We start from the raw sequence: 17383 nt of genomic DNA, 5'->3' as shown, positions 1-17383 counted from the left end.
ATGTGCATTACACGAGCATGATGCTCACGATTGATTGTCACATATGGTATGTAAGATATCATATCATTTCTTAGATAATAATAGTCCATACAAGTGGAGCTCCTGCCAACAAGAAATAGATGACTCTAAACTGAAAACTAAACACGAACTAATATTGTTACATGCATATATATTTTCAACCAGTGCATCTAGCAGCCACCGCCTCAGTCTCCGCCACACCCCCCGCCACATCCCCCGCCACCACATCCCCCGCCACTGCCTCGAGCATTATGTTTGCGTTTGTTGTCACCGCCATCGGCACAAGCAAATAAGAGCATAGACATGACTGAAATGGAGACAAGTAGAAGCATCACTCGGAGTGGCGGAGCCACGCTGGGGCATGGGGGGCCCAAGGGCCCCCCAGCCATTCGAGTTTTAAGTATATTATATATATTCAGAGGCATTACTAATATTACTTGTTAGTGCAGTTGGAAAGTGAAGCTAGCTACAGACCATAGTTGAGGTGGAGGTACTGGGTTTGATTCTCAGCTAGCACGCCTTCCAGTTTTAAATTTCGCCCAGTTTTATATCTTAGAGATGTGCTATATTTATTCAATAACTTTTACTGTCAATTAATTTTTTAGAGATGTGTTTAATTCATGACTTTTGAAGAGTATTAGTTTGAAAGGATATTATTTGTTCAATAACTTGTCAATATTGTAATATACATTTTTATCTACTTTTTTTTATTAGTATTGTAATATAATTAATGGTTTTATCAAAAAAATTTAATATGTACACTTAAACAATTGCTTTACTTATAAAAAACTTAATTTTATTAGTAGGTAATTTTTTTTTTAGATCATCACAAAGTTATTATATCAATATTCTTGATTAGATTAAATTTTCTTGATATGCATTTATTTCTTTGTACTAAATATCTGAAAACATTCCTTTATTTTTAAGATATTCTAATTCTAAATGATGGAAAAAGGCAAAATATAAAAGGGTCTTCTTACGACTAATTTCGATGATCTAATTCTAAATGATGAAATAAGGCATAACATAAAAGGGTCTTCCTACGATTAATTTCGATAACAAAATCATCGAGAGATACCCATATTTATTAACAGTGAGCGCTAAAACTTTTCTTCTTCTTGGACCCCCCACCGCAAAATTCCTGGCTCCGCCACTGATCACTCCAAACCCCCAACCCTCAAACCCTTCATTCATTATACTCTCTTCAAAAACTCTTCCCATTTTATCACTGTACACAATATTATGTATGTATGCATGTACATATATAGTTGCATTAAGATAGACTGAGTCAATAGCCGCCAATTCAATTTTAAATTGATTAAGAAAATCGGCAATTTGAAGGAAAATATGTGTGTGGTTTCTAATAACTATGTCATAATGAATTGTAGTTGTATTATGATTTTGATGTTTTGGATTATCCGAAAATATCTTTGATAAATTTTCATACATACTGGTGATTCTTTCTCATTAAAACATGTGTCATCCACAAATATGACTATTTATTTTAGGACGAAGGTAGTATTGTTTAGAGGATAATGAATGAAGGGTTTGAATAATCGTCATTCATATTTTCTTCAGCATGATTTTGACGACATGTCTTATTATATTTATGACATTATTTTCTGCCCACCAATCGTAACATGCCAAGCAATCCATTATCCCAACTATATCTGTATACAGTGCCAAAGCCAGGATTTTGCCGATAAAAAGCCCAGGTCAGTGTTAATAATTGTGGACTATTTAAAACAATTAATTGCGATATTGACAATAGACGAGTAATTTGTGGAATACAATCTAGTTACAATATTCTTTCAATAATTTTTCTACACATCTTTACTGTAAACTTATATAACTGCATAAAACTTAATACTATAAATGATAAAAATATAAATCAAAGACAATTTTTTATATGTGATCAACTCACATATGCATGATATACCTCCAATTAAGTTTCTTGAATTAGTATGACTAAGTAAAACAGCAGAATTTTAGAGCATCCGCAGCGGTGAAGGCTGCGGTGCTCGTCCGTCCGTGCCAGCGGCACGGCGCTGTCCTTAGCTAAGAGCACGTCCGTGCCGCTGAGCAGCACACGTGGCGACGCCTCATTCGCCAACGGCATAGCCGTTGGCTTATTTAATTTTTTTTTAAAATTCGAAATTAATTGAAAAAAATGTTTTTAAATAAAAAAAATATTTTCCCACTTCCCAAAAAAAATATATCCGTTTTCTTCCCACTTTTAATTTATTTTTCAATTTTTTTCCCCCAAAATTCACATTTTCATCTATAAATACCATCACTTCAACACAAAAAAATCACATTCTCATCTATTCTATCATCATCTACATTCTCTTATCTTTTTTCCTCATACTCTCTCATCTAAATTCCCACCACACTACACAATGTCCGGCTCCAGCGATCACCCCTGCGGCAATCGTGGTTGGAACCGCGATTGGTTCGACTCCGGCGAATTCCCTAGTCCGGAAACACAATTTACGGCCCCTCCTCAAACCCAAGGTTCGCAAGCTCCGGGTGGCTACCGTCCTTACCCGGTGCACGACCTAAATGCCTCCGGGTTCGGGTGGGCACCCGAACCCGGATCGGGAGGGAGCAGCAGCTCTACTCCTACTCCTACTTCTATTCCTACTCCTACTCCTCATCACCGCCGCACGAGCGAAGCTCGACATCATCACTGCCGCCTTGGCGACCTACCAACGCACGGAGTTCAATCCGTTCAAGTACCTCGATTGTTGGAAGGAGGGGCGCCAACATCCAAAGTATAGGGGCGGCATAGTAGCATCCTCCTCCAGCTTCTCCAAACGGTCGAGGTCGGTAGTCCTATCCGATGGCGCCTCCGATGATGTGGCTACCCAGCTTGCCGGAGTTAACTTGGGTAGCCCCGACGCTGGCCCGAGCAGTTTCCGCCGGCCGCAAGGAAAGAAGAAGGCGGCGACCACCCGCCGCCGCGCCTCGACTCCATCTGCCCCCGCCCCCGCTCCCTTTGTGCCTCCTCCACCCCCGAACAACACGTTGTGGACCCTCTTGGGTCAACTCTATTTGAAGGATACGTCTAAGATGACTCTGGATCAACTTGCAACACATGAGCAAATGATCCGGGGTCTCAAGAGGCAATTGGGTTAGAGGACTAGTCTTCCACGTGTGTAATTTTTAATTTGTAGGATTTTAATTATGTATTTTTTTTATTTTCTAGGATTTTAATTATGTATTTTTATTTTTTAGTATTTTAATTATGTAATTTTTATTTTTTAGGATTTTAATTATGTAATTTTTATTTTTTAATGTATTTTTATAATGTAGAAATGTTTTTAATAATTGGAGTATTTTAATTGAATAATAGAATGGTGGGACCCTTGAATTTGTCCTTAGCTAAGAGCACGGATGTGGGTGTTGTGCTCTTAGCTAAGGACAAGGAGTAAAAGTGGGTCAGGGTCCACTTCCGTGCTCTTAGCTAAGAGCACGGATGGGAATGTTCTTACAGTCTCTTAACTCCTTCACTTTCCTCTCCTTTTCATTTCAATTAATCCAAGCCACAAATTTTCACACCCTCTTAGTCCTTTCCATCCTTAACTTTTCATTTCAAATGACAATTGAGCGTTTTCCATAGTTCTCTGGGACCGGTGGTGGGTCGGCCAACCCTGCCGGACCCCACCTACCTCCGCCTCTAGCCTGGGGCCACTACCAAAATGGTGATCATACAAAAATGGTCAATTGGGGCTTCTAAAGTGGGACGGAGAGGGAGTAATAGTTTTATTTTCGGTTCGTCTGTCAATACTTGTTACACTTATTTTTTACTATCACTACTTTTGGTAATGAACGTCACATTTCACTAATTCATTTCACTCCCATTTTGTTATAAAAAATTATGATCCACATTGCACTAGCTTTTTCAACTCATTTTTCTTAATATTTCTCAAAATCCAAGCCGACTCATATGTTATAATAAAAATAATACTTGTACTAAAAAGTAGAATCCACATTGCACTAACTATTTCAATCTAGTTTTTCTTAAAATTCGAGCCATTCACATGTCCTTATAAAAAAGTAGCATTAACAATCTACTTACTTTTAAACCAACTCAACGTTATTTACATTTCTTAAAACTCAAATTAACAACTGACAAGGGAGTATCACACTGCTTATTTAGCACTAACAAACTAAACAGAAAATTAACGAAACATGATATGCAATAGATGACTCCAACCCAACCATCAACCATTAACCTAGTTGATAAGGCAACTGCCTTAATTTTCATTTTCTAATTTCCTCAACCAAACATTGGCCGGATATCACTTCTATGTTCTTGTCTCTATGCGATATTATGTTTGAACAAAACTAGTTCTGTGTTCCCTTATAAGCTTAAAATTCTTTAATATTCGTTCTCACCAGGCGTAACAGCACTTACATGAGTGAAGCTCAGCGAAGTGCTCTGAACGCCTTGCTATTCCGCACTGGTGACCAATCTAGAGACATTGCCCTTGTTCTTGCCACAAACAGGCCGGGGGATCTTGATAGTGCTGTGACAGATCGCATTGATGAAGTTATTGAGTTCCCAATTCCCCGGGAGGATGAGCGCTTCAAACTGTTGAAGCTTTACCTGACAAAGTATCTATGCGGTGAAGGTGATAAAGATTCAAGATGTGGCAGATTCATTAAGAATACGCCACAGAAGATAACCGTGAAAGACCTATCAGATGATGTATTACGAGAAGCTGCCAGAAGGACTGAAGGCTTCTCAGGCCGTGAGATTGCAAAACTGATGGCAAGCGTTCAAGCAGCCGTGTATGGAAGGCCCGACTGTGTTCTTGACTCGATTCTGTTCCATGAGATTGTGGACTACAAAGTTGCGGAGCATCACCAACGGATAAAACTTGCAGCTGAGGCTTGAAAGGGTCGAGGCTTAGCCTATGAGATTATGGGAAAGTTGAATTGATTCGGTAAGTCCTCTTTTAAGCTAATACTAATAAAATCTTGTTTTCATTCATTAAAGAGCATATTGGGATACTATAATGTTATTCATTTATTCCTTGAGTGAAATCATATTACATAGAGCTTACTAATTTTGACTCTGAACATTGGTTTGTATTTTGGTTTAGATGAAAAATTATTTTCAACCATTACAAATACTTGTCTTTAGTTTGTGTTTCTTATCTTGGCTGAAGTTGAATAGACATTGTAATATGCACTATTCAAATTTTTGAATGAAAATTGTCGGTTCCTATGTTCAAACATTTCAATTTACTTTAATTCTCTTACACATTTAAATACGAGTACTATGATTTTGTGAGATTAGTTGAAGGGGTTGGCTATGACTAATTATCACATGATTTCCAATTTAGAATTGAGTCGTAAGATTCAATCTCATGAACCGTACACCATATTTAATTAGAGGTACAATTTGCAAACTGAACAATCCTTACAATGCTAATTACTCAATCCTCCAAAAAGAAAGTGCTAATAATATGAGATGAGAAGAGTAAAATTTAATTTTAAATGAAGAAAAATTGTTTATCGGCGAACTATTGCCTTAATATCAATTAATAACTCCCTGTTATCTGACAATGTTCAAAAATGAACTAAAAATGAAGGGTTCGATGATACTGCACTAGAAATTAGTTCAGCATTTGATCATAATCTATAATCATGTTTCGTGATGTATTCTCCTATCATCACTCATAATTGCCACATGTGCATAAATAATATTCCCTCCGTCCGCCATTATTTGTTAATATTTCTTTTAGGGACCATCCATAAATATTTATTGCACTTACTTTTTACCACCACCACTACTACTATTACTATTGGTAATGGACTTTTTACCATTAGTAGCACTCATACTTTTGGTAATGAAACTCAAATTTCACTAACTAATTTCACTCACATTTCCATTATAAAAATAATACTCCCACTCCAGTAACTTTTTTAATATATTTTTTTATATTTTTTAAAATCCGAGCCGAGTCAACTTGTGTTGACGGACAGCGGTACTATCACACTGCTTATTTAGCACTAACAAACTAATTAGTGGGTGTTTACATGGAGTTATCTAATGTTTGGTTGGACATCTTTTATATGCAAGATCAAGTTATAGAGTTAGGATATCTCATTTTAAAAAAGTAATCCATGTTCATTTACTATAATACCCCACCCTTTTGCCACCCAATCTAAATTTTCAATCCATGCAACATAAGACCGGCTTCACCTCGCATGCAGAGGAATTTGTGGGCAATAGTTATATGCTCTTGCACAATAATCAAAACTAAAGTTTTAAGCAATACAAACTTATAAAATGACAAACCAAACATGTACCCTATCTCACTCTAAACATTTTCTCATGGATCGCGAAAATCGACAAACCAAACGAGCCCTTAAACGGAAAACGAAACACATATAGTACTACTATAGACGACTCCAAACCCAACCATTCGCACATCTAAAAAGGACTGCCTCCGCCACAATCTCCGCCACATCCCCCGGCACCATCTCCGCCACATCCCCCACCTCCGCCTCCACCACATCCTCCACCTCCACCTCCACCACCACATCCCCCACCTCCGCCTCCACCTCCGCCATGACCTTGATGTCTCTTCTTCTTCTTTTTCTTCTTGTTGTGATCGGCGCAAGCGAATAAGAGCATAGACATGAGTGAAATGGAGACAAGCAGAAGCATCACTCCAAACCCCCAACCCTCATTACTTATCTCTCCCAAAACTCTTCCCATTTTGTCACTCTACACAATTGTATGTTTGTATGTACATATATAGTTGCACTAACAGAGACTGAGTCAATGCGCGCCAATTCAATTTTCTCTTATAAATTGACAATTTTCTCTTATGATTTTAAGTATGTTTTGGATTTTATCAAAAATATCTTTGATGAATTTGCATATTGACTGGTGATTCTTCTTTATATATTTATGAGATGATAATGATAATTCTGTGATGTAGAAAATCAATCGTGTTCATGATCTTGACATTCATGGAATGATACCAGTTTCTCATAGACAAATACTAAATCAAGACAATTCAAACTAGTACGGACATCCTCAAAAGAATGTGCAATCTTAAGATAATTTCAATTACGATCAAAGCATAGCTAATATTAAGTGCATAACTATAGAACGAATCTCAGTCATTAGATCAAAACGATTTAGTTCATTATATGAATTTAAAAACAAAGAGTGAACCAAAATACCTTTATAGTGAAGTATTTACTCCGTCAAGGATTTAGTTCACTGTAATGGCGTTTTGGATCACTCCTTCGTGTGGTGAACTAAATCGCTCTTACAGTGAACTAAATTCGTATTCTCTAGCTAGTTTTGCATTTAAGTAGTGATTTTCCTAGATCACTTCCTCCATATTTATAACTTTAAGAATTGGGTTCAGTTTTCATAGTGGATACATCAGTGGATGTATAATATATTTATTGAAAATAATGATCATATTGGCATATTTTTATTGAAAATCATGAACATATTGTGCACGATTTACTTGTATTGTGGTTCGATGTTTGGATAATCGGCGTTGATATATTCTTCAAAATTAGTATTTTTCATCAATGCTCATATTAATGCATGCATGATTTGGACTCCTTGCCTTATTATATACTCCATATGACTTACTTTTCTGCCCCAATTGTAAAGTTATAAGTTTTCCAAATATGTTAAAATCTTATCAGGAAATAATTGCTATAGGACTAGTAGTATTATTTATTCTATTGATCTACCATCTAGATATTTTTCTCTTACTATTCATCTCTTCTCGAACCCCCTAGTGAAAATTGCTTATAGTTGTATATATTATTAATATGGATAATCAGTGTTGATACTTTCTTCAAAAATATCTTTGATCAACTCCCATGCAATGCATTATCTTGAATGTATGACAACTCCAAGTTTCTTGAATTAGTAGTATAATTAAGTTAAGCCGCAGATTTTTACACTCTCTTTAACTCCTCACTTTCCTCTCCTTTTCATTTCAATTAAGCTAAGCCACAGATCTTAATCCTTTCCATCATTTAACTTTTCGTTTCAGTTGACGAAGCGTTTCCCACAATTCTCCGGGACCGGTGGTGGGTAGGCCGACTCTGCCGGACCTCACCTACCTCCGCCACTAATGTCATCCCATGTACATATATACAAATACCAATACATGTTTAATACTAGGGAGTGCGTTAAAATGCTAATTAACATTTCTTAAGTTGCTAACTTGTTAACTCATCAACGTAGTGTATTAAAAATATCAACACGATCACACATATATGTTGACATTTAATTATCACTGTCAACATAATGTATGAAAATATCAACGTAACTTAAGTTTATGTTGACATTTCAGTATCATCGTGTTGACATTTTTAATGTATTCCATTGATGAGTTAGCAACTTAAGAAGAGTTAGCAACTTAAGAAAAGTTAGCAACTTATGACACCCCTTAGTACCATAATCATATTAATGCACCTAAATGTGTGCTTTAATATATGATAAGTACTACATGGTACAATGAGGGATTTTTTAGTGAACGCTCCAAATGCCGAGACAAATTAAGCATTTAACCTAAAAAAAAGTTAAGACGCATGTCACTAAATGGACTGTTATCCAACGATTTATCAATGTATATTATGCCATCATTAATTATTGACGAATTGCCTACAAATAAAGTTGTCAACGAACTCCCTGTTAGATTTCCGATGAGCGTTTGTACATAGTCAATTTTGAAATAACCGTCCTCTTTATTGATATTAGGCGTCGATATCCCCATTTTATAATATATGGGGCCATCAAGAATCCAGGTGGTACATCCACATTAAAAACATCCAAATAAATATTACTCCACTAAATTAAGAATTGCAATGAAACAAAGTCCAATAAAACATGAGATGTGACATGTTGGAAAACGTGTATATGAATCCTAGTTATATATACTCTCTCCGTTTAGCTATAGTTGAGGTGAAACTTTTGGGCACGGAGTTTTAGAAATGAATATTGAGTGTGTTAAATAAATAGATAAAATATTAAAAGAGAGGAAAAGATAGAGATAATAAAGTATAAATAATAGTATCACACTTATTTCATTAATCTATCATGAATAAACTAAATTGAAAATGAAAGGCAGTATCACGAACAAACTAAACAGAAAATAAAACACTATAAAAAATAGATGACTCTAAACTGAAAATTATACACGAACTAGTATCACTACATGCATATATATCTTCAACAAGTGCATCTAGCAGCCACCGCCTCCGCCACATCCCCCGCCTCCGCCACATCCCCCGCCACCGCCACCGCCTCCACCACACCCCCCTCCACCACCGGTCCATATCGCGGCTCCGCCTGCAGCTCCAGCTTTATGAGTGCTACTGTCGTCACCGCCATCGGCACAAGCAAATAAGAGCATAGACATGACTGAAATTGAGACAAGTAGAAGCATCACTCCAAACCCCCAACCCTCAAACCCTTCATTGAGACTCTCTTCAAAAACTCTTCCCATTTTATCACTATACACAATATTATGTATGTATGTATGTACATATATAGTTGCATTAAGATAGACTGAGTCAATAGTCGCCAATTCAATTTTAAATTGGTTAAGAAAATCGGCAATTTGAAGGAAAATATGTAACTATGTATAGTCATTGTTGTTTTTCGCAGTAATTTCCTATCATATGAATTGTAGTTGTATTATGATTTTGATGTTTTGGATCATCCAAATGTCTTTGATGAATTTTCATACAGACGGGTAATTCTTTCTCATTGAAATACGTGTCACCCACGAATGAAACTATTTTTATTAAATTGATTAAGAAAACCGGCAATTTGAAGGAAAATATGTGTGATTTCCAATAACTATGTATAGTCATTGTTGTATTTCGGAGTAATTTCCTATCATAATGAATTGTAGTTGTATTATGATTTTGATGTTTTCGATTATCCAAAAAAAATATATTTGATGAATTTTCATACTGACGGGTGATTCTTTCTCATTAAAACATGTGTAATTCACAAATGAGACTATTTTTTTAGGGCAGATGGAGTACTCTCCGTTTTTTAAAATAGCAACTATTTCCATTTTGGGTCATTCCTTAAAAATAAAAAGTTTAGAATCTTTCTATTTTATAACACAGACCCCGGCCACAATCTACTAACTCTACTTTCACTAATTTTTTTCTTCCTCTCTCTTACTTTACTCATTTTTCTTTTCCTTTCTCTTATTTTTACTAAATTTTCTTCTTACTTTACTAATTGTACATTAAAACTCGTATCGTTTCAAAGGTTTCTATATTCTTTTAATAAGAGGGAGTATTTTTTAGAGGATAATGATACCAGTTTTTTTTTAGGATAGTGATACCAGTTTTTCATAGAGGAGTACTAATTTACTAGCTTACTCATTCTAATAATCATGATCATATTGTGCACTAATTACTTGAATGTTTGGATAATAGGCGTTCATATTCTGTTTCATCAATGCTCATATTAATGCTTGATTTTGACCACATGTCTTATTATATTTATGACATTTTTTTCGTCTCACCAATCCTAAAATGCCAAGCAATCTATTATCTCAACTATATCTGTATAAAGTAGCAAGGATTTTGCCGATAGGGAGCCCAAGTCAATGTTAATAATTGTGGACTATTTAATGGTGTCAATGTCACCGAACAATTGCAACATTGACGATAGAAGATATAGGGAAGATGAGTAATTTGTACAATCTTACAATATTCTTTCAATAATTTTTCTTAAACATCCTTACTTAATACTTATATAACTCTATATAAAACTTAATACTATAAATGATAAAAATATAAATCAAAGACAATTTTTTTATATACTATTATTAATAATGATTAGTATTTAAAATAAATTAATTAGTAGAGTGCAAAACAATAGAGTTTTATGAATGATAATAGTAGAACAAAATTATAACAACATAAAAATGAAAAGAATATAAAAATAAAACAGCAAAAAAAGGTAAATAAAAAGAGAGAAAAAATAAAAAGAAACGTATAAAACACAAAATAAAACAATCAAGCATAAATAGATAAATAGTTGAATAATAAAATTGGTTAGAGAGATTGAACCTACATCCTTAGGAACACAAGATAGACCGTTTGCACTAGAACTACATTACATTTGTGATATAAAATGTACTCCCTTTGTCCCTAATAATTCGTCACCATTTGACCCGACACGAGTTTTAAGAAATGTAATAAAAAAGTGTGTTGGTAAAGTTGGTGGCACGTGGATCCTGCTTTTATATATTAGTTTTATAATAAAATATGAGTGTGAATGAGTTAGTGGAATGTAGGATCCACTACTAAAAATGGTAAAAGTGAAAGGTGACAAATTTTTAGGGACGGAGGGAGTATAAAATGAGTTTCGCCCCTATTATGAAATAAAATTTTATCATGAAATAATTGCTATTGTATTATTCATACTATTGAATTAGTAGTATAATTATGTTAAGCAGCAGAATTTTACACTCTCTTAACTCCTTCACTATCCTTCTCCTTTCATTTCAATTAAGCTAAACCACAGATTTTCACACCCTCTTAATCCTTTCCATCCTTACTTTTCATTTCAATTGACGATTTAGCGTTTCCCACAGTTCTCCGGGACCGGTGGTAGGTCGGCCGACTCTGCCGGACCTCACCTACCTCCGCCACTAAATACTAATGTCATCCCATGTACGTACAAATACCAATACATATTAAGGAGTATTTCATATTAATGCACTTAAATATGTGATGTAATATATATCCCTATATTAGTAGTATAATTTAGTTGCATTAATTTTTTATCACTGATTATTGACTATATACATTTGACATTGCTGGTCAAGACGAGCTAGTTGAATTGATATCTCTTAAAAATTGATTAAAACCATCGGAAATTTAAAGGAAAATGTGTAATTAACATGGGTAGCTTACTAATTTTGACTTTGTAACGAATGGTTTACATTAAGTTTATGATACATATGAAAGATCCTTACGATTTCGTTCTTAATATAAGAGAAATGTTTTGATTTGGAAGAGGCGGTTTTATGTTTATGATTTTCTTTTAATTTGGTTGGAATTACACTCATTACCACGCCGATATTCCGATTGTCCCAAATTTAAAATTTGAAGAGAAAAATAACTTTTTAGAAAATTTTGTGATATTAAATAATACTCCTTCCGTCCTGGATAATTTGTCCCACTTTTCTATTTCGATCTATCCCACATAATTTATCTCATTTCACTTTTACCATATTTGGTAGTGGACCCATATTCCACTAACTCATTCCTACTCATATTTTATTATAAAACTAATATATAAAAGTAGGACCCACTTTTTCAACTCATTTTTCATTATTTCTTAAAATCTGTGCCCGGTCAAAGTGAGACGAATTATCCGGGGCGGAGGGAGTATATGTGAAGCTATGGGAATCGAGAGGGTACACCCGCACTAAAAACATCCAAATAAGTACTAAGATAGAATGGTGTGACATGGTTGAAAATGTATATATGAATCCTACTTATATAGTACTCCACTTATATATATACATATAAGATCTTCTATCGTAATCATGCATGTTTTGGGATGTATTCTCCTATGGTCACTCATAATTGTTACATGTTCACGAATAATAGTATCACACTTATTTGATTAATATATCATGAATAAACTATATAGAAAATGAAACGATATGCAAAAATAGATGCCTCCAAACCCAACCATTGCATCTACCCGCCGCCACCACCGCCTCCGCCACATCCGCCGCCTCCACCCCCACCTCCGCCACATCCCCCGCCTCCGCCACATCCCCCACCCCCGCCATCACCGCCACCATCGCCGCCTCCAAAGCAATCGCCACAGCCACAATCGACGGCACCGGCATCACGTTTCTTCTTCTTCTTATTCTTAGGAGGCTTCTTCTTGTGATCGGCGCAAGCAAATAAGATCATAGACATGGCTGAAATGGACACAAGTAGAAGCATAAGCCCAAATCCCCAACCCTTAAACACTTCATTCCTTCCCTCTCCAAAAACTCCTATAACTCTTCCCATTTTAATTTTATCACTATGCACAATATATGTGTGCATGCATGTATATATATAGTTGCATCAACATAGACTATTTCAATACGCGCCAGTTGAAAAAATTGAATAAGACCATCGGAAATTTGATGGAAAATCTCTGTGCTTTTCCAATATCTAATGACTTATTTTTCAGAGTAATTTTATAATAGTCATATATAATTGCTTGTGGTTGTGTGATGATTTGATGTTTTGAATAATCCAAAAATATCTTTAATTTGTTGAATTTTCATGTTGACTTGTCTTTATATATTTCTTGGAGGATAATTCGTTGATGTAGAAGAGCAAACGTGTTCGCATGTGGAGTAATGATTGATTTGACATTCATAGAATATTGATACCAGTTTTCTTTACTAATTATATCCATTATACTCCTAGTAATTAAAAATAAATTAAAACAATTCAAATAAAAAAAATTGGCTTACGCTAGGGACGTAGGCAAAATACATAATTATGTAATTTCTCAAGAATATCAATTGCAATTGCACCATGCTTGCTAGTTTGGTACGATGGAATAGAATAATATTGGTGAAATGGAATGAAGATAGGAATGAAATAAGTAACAATTTTTTTTAATTTATTTTACATTTTCATTCAATTCTTTTATTCATTCTATCATAGAAAATGAATAGAATGAAAGTAGGAATCATATTTCAATATTCCACTATTCTATTTTATCATACTAAGCATGTCTATATGTCTATATTTATTACTACAGGAATTGGGTTAATTAAGCTTTCATAATAGACATATTTATTTCATAATAGTGTAAGTAGTTTGCGACCAACCAAGGGTGGATGCATAAAAAAATATTGATAGGGGCTGTAATTTCTAAATTTTCTTCCAAGTTATACTTTTTGGTGTTTTAGACTTTGTAAGGGTTTTTATACAATAATTTTCATTAAACTTGGATAAATTTTAAAAATTTATAAAAGAAAAATGTTTAAAAAATATTTTTATTAAGGGCTTTAGCCCCACCCCACTTCCACATGTGTCCGCCCATGGCGACAACCCGAAACAGAATAGTGCAGCTAACTTAGCACGGATGGAGTATATTTTATTTATATTTATTTATTACAAATGTACTTACTAAGGTTGGGGTGTCACATATATAATTTTTAGACCTTTTCCCCTCTAAGTAACATTAAGTCATTAATATATTATATAGTTTGATGATTTATATTTTTATGATAACAATAAAATATCACCATAATATTCATGCAACAAATTAGTGTGCGAATAAAATTGCAGCAGTTTATGTAATCATTCATTTTTATCAAAATTATCATTAGCAACATCGAATTGATTACCAAAAGTATTAAAGAAAGAATAGACAATAATTATATATAGGACCTTTCACCCATATTAAAACATCTAAATTACTGAATGGCCATGTTTGGTTGATGGGAAAATAATGTTGGAAAGAAAAATGATTCTTGGGAAAATGAATCATCGGAATATGATTCCTAATAACTTTACTTTCCAGTGTTTGGAAAATATCAAGATTTTATATTTTATATTTAATTTAAACACCAAACTAAAAATATACTACTACTTATTATTTTTTATTTATAAAAAATAATAATATAAATTTTTAATACAGTATTATTATAGTAATGATAATAATTATATTTATTATTATGATGGATAATTTAAATATGAATTGTCCATCATAATATATAATAATATAATTTTCATAATAGTTACATGGAGTATTATAATCATAAATGGTTATAGTAATAAATAGATTATTATTATTAATATTATTATAATTATGGATATTATAATTAAATAAATTATATAATTTAAATTTCACTACGATTTTATTGATTAATTATTAATTTATAAAATAATAGTAATAATTATTTATTTTTATTATTATTATTATTATTATTATATCATTTACATTATAATTATATTTTAGTTAATACTATTATGATAATAGCAATTATAATAATATAGTTATAATTATGATAAATTTAATTATAGTTACTAAAATTATGGATGATTTATAATTTTAAATAATAATAATAATAATAATAATAATAATATTGCATTAAATTTGTAAGAATCCTAAAGCTGGGAAAGAGAATTAATACCTAAGAAAAGCTAGGTTCTTAATCCTGGAAAGTTGTACTAACTTTCCTTGTTCCTAGATTCTGATTACTTTCCCAATTTAATTAAAAACCGAAACAAACATAAGAATTTAAAATGTGAGAAATCAGATTACTTTCCCAGACAGAATCCTAACAACCAAACATGACCAATAAGTAATATCACAGAATGCAAAGTGAAATAATAAAACATGCTTCTACTATGTTTTATAATCCTGTTTCAACATACTCCGCCACCGCCACCGCCACCGCTAGCACCGGCTAAGACAGAACCAACAGCGGCAGCGCCGGCATAATTACGTCTCTTCTTGTGAGGGTGAGAGGGCTTCTTCTTTTTAGCACAAGCAAATACAAAGATAGACATGGCTGAAATGGAGACAAGCAGAATCAGTACCAAACCCCAACCCTCAAACACTTGATTCAATCTCTCTTTAACACCTCCTCCTATAACTCTACCCATTTTCAAATATGTATCTATCAATTTATGCAACATTATGTGATATATATAGTTGGGTTCATCTTTCATCACTGATTATTAAACTATTTATTTGAATTAGCTGGTCAATACTGTCCAATTGTATATTAATTTCTCTAAGTTGATTAAGACCACAGGAATGCATCAAGTTAATTAAATTTATATGACTCTCTTTTTCCAAATTACTAGTATCAATAAAATTGCTAATAGTGTATCCAATCAAAGTCGTGCATGTTAATAAGTTGTGCACGAAAAGAGCTTACTTGTAAGTTACATTATGTTTTGATCAATTCCCGAATTTTCGTATTAATGAATGATTTTGACTGAATGATACCTTCAAGTTTCTTGAATTAGTACAAATGTGCAATTAAGAATTTCCATGGAAATTTCTTTTGCTATTTTCACCCTCGTTGATTAATTCATTTCTTTTTCACCCTAGAAGAAAAAAGAGGGAAAAAAAAGTCGTGATTTTCACCCTAATTAGTGTTATGTCGATAAGAGCATCCGCAGCGGTGCTCTTTGAGCTGTCCGTCCGTGCCAGCGGCACGACGCTGCTCTTAGCTAAGAGCACGTCCGTGAGTGAGGCAGAACTAAATTAGGGTTAGTTTTTAGGATTTTATATTTAGGTATAATTAAATAATATATGGAGTATAATATTATATTAAAACAAACTTGGTTTTTCGGTTGTTTTTGTTTCTCCGATCCGAACCGAAAAACCAAAATTTTAAAATTTTTAAAACTGAACCGAACATAATTTTGAAATTTCGGTTTGGTTCGGTTCGAATATTCAGTTTTTGGTTTTTTTGCTCACCCCTAGTAGTTTGTGACAATCCGAAACAGAATAGTGCGACTAACTTGGGACGGATGGAGTATATTTTATTTATATTTATTTATTACAAATGTAGTTAATCACTAAGGTTGGGGTCTCACATATATAACTACTAGACCTTTTTCCCTCTAAATAACATTAAGTCATTAATATATTATATAGTTTGATGATTTATTTTTATGATAAAAATAAAATATCACCATAATATTCATGCAATAAATTAAAAACACACCAATAATAATCATTCATTTTTATCAAAATTATCGTTATCAATGTCGAATTGATTACCAAAAATATGAAAGAAAGAGTAGACAAGAATTATAAATATGACCTTTCACCCATAACATCCAAATAACTGAATAACTACTACTTCCTCTGTCCCACAAAAAATGTCATACTTGTGGGATGGTAAGAGATTTTAGGAGGTGTGACATCTTTTGTGGGACGGAGGGAGTATCACAGAATGCAAAGTGAAATAATAAAACATGGTTGGAAACGTATATATATATATATGAATCCAACTTACAATTTCTTACAATTTCAACATCCCCCGCCGCCACCCCCGCCACAGCCGCCATCACCACCACCACCACCGCCACCGCCACTGCCACCGCCATAATTATGTTTCTTCTTTTTCTTTTGAGCACAAGCAAATATGAAGACAGACATGGCTGAAATGGAGACAAGCAGACTCAGCACCAAACCCCAACCCTCAAACACTTGATTCAATCTCTCTTTAACAACTCCTCCTATAACTCTGCCCATTTTCTACTATGTAAGTATCTTATATCAATGTATGCAACATTACGTTGATATATATATATATATATATATATATATAGGGGTGTATTC

At 33.8% G+C, this 17383-nt stretch overlaps 1 protein-coding gene across 1 annotated transcript; it reads left to right on the top strand.

Annotated features, from left to right (window-relative positions):
• Nucleotides 1–4273: 4273 nt before the first annotated feature.
• LOC125186673 (ATPase family AAA domain-containing protein 3-like) lies at nucleotides 4274–5254 on the top strand. Its single transcript, XM_048083089.1, has one exon. The coding sequence runs from the start codon at nucleotides 4439–4441 to the stop codon at nucleotides 4919–4921; it is 483 nt and encodes a 160-aa protein (XP_047939046.1). The 5' UTR covers nucleotides 4274–4438; the 3' UTR covers nucleotides 4922–5254.
• Nucleotides 5255–17383: the final 12129 nt, after the last annotated feature.

Source organism: Salvia hispanica, chromosome 5 (assembly GCF_023119035.1).
Source record: "Salvia hispanica cultivar TCC Black 2014 chromosome 5, UniMelb_Shisp_WGS_1.0, whole genome shotgun sequence".
In the NCBI taxonomy this organism is placed as follows: Eukaryota; Viridiplantae; Streptophyta; class Magnoliopsida; order Lamiales; family Lamiaceae; genus Salvia; species Salvia hispanica.
Note: the sequence above shows the minus strand (reverse complement) of the source record. Positions and strands in the feature narration are given on the sequence as shown.

Excerpts from the sequence above, each read along its gene's own strand:
- LOC125186673 (XM_048083089.1), top strand. The coding sequence starts at position 4,439 with ATGAGTGAAGCTCAGCGAAGTGCTCTGAACGCCTTGCTATTCCGCACT.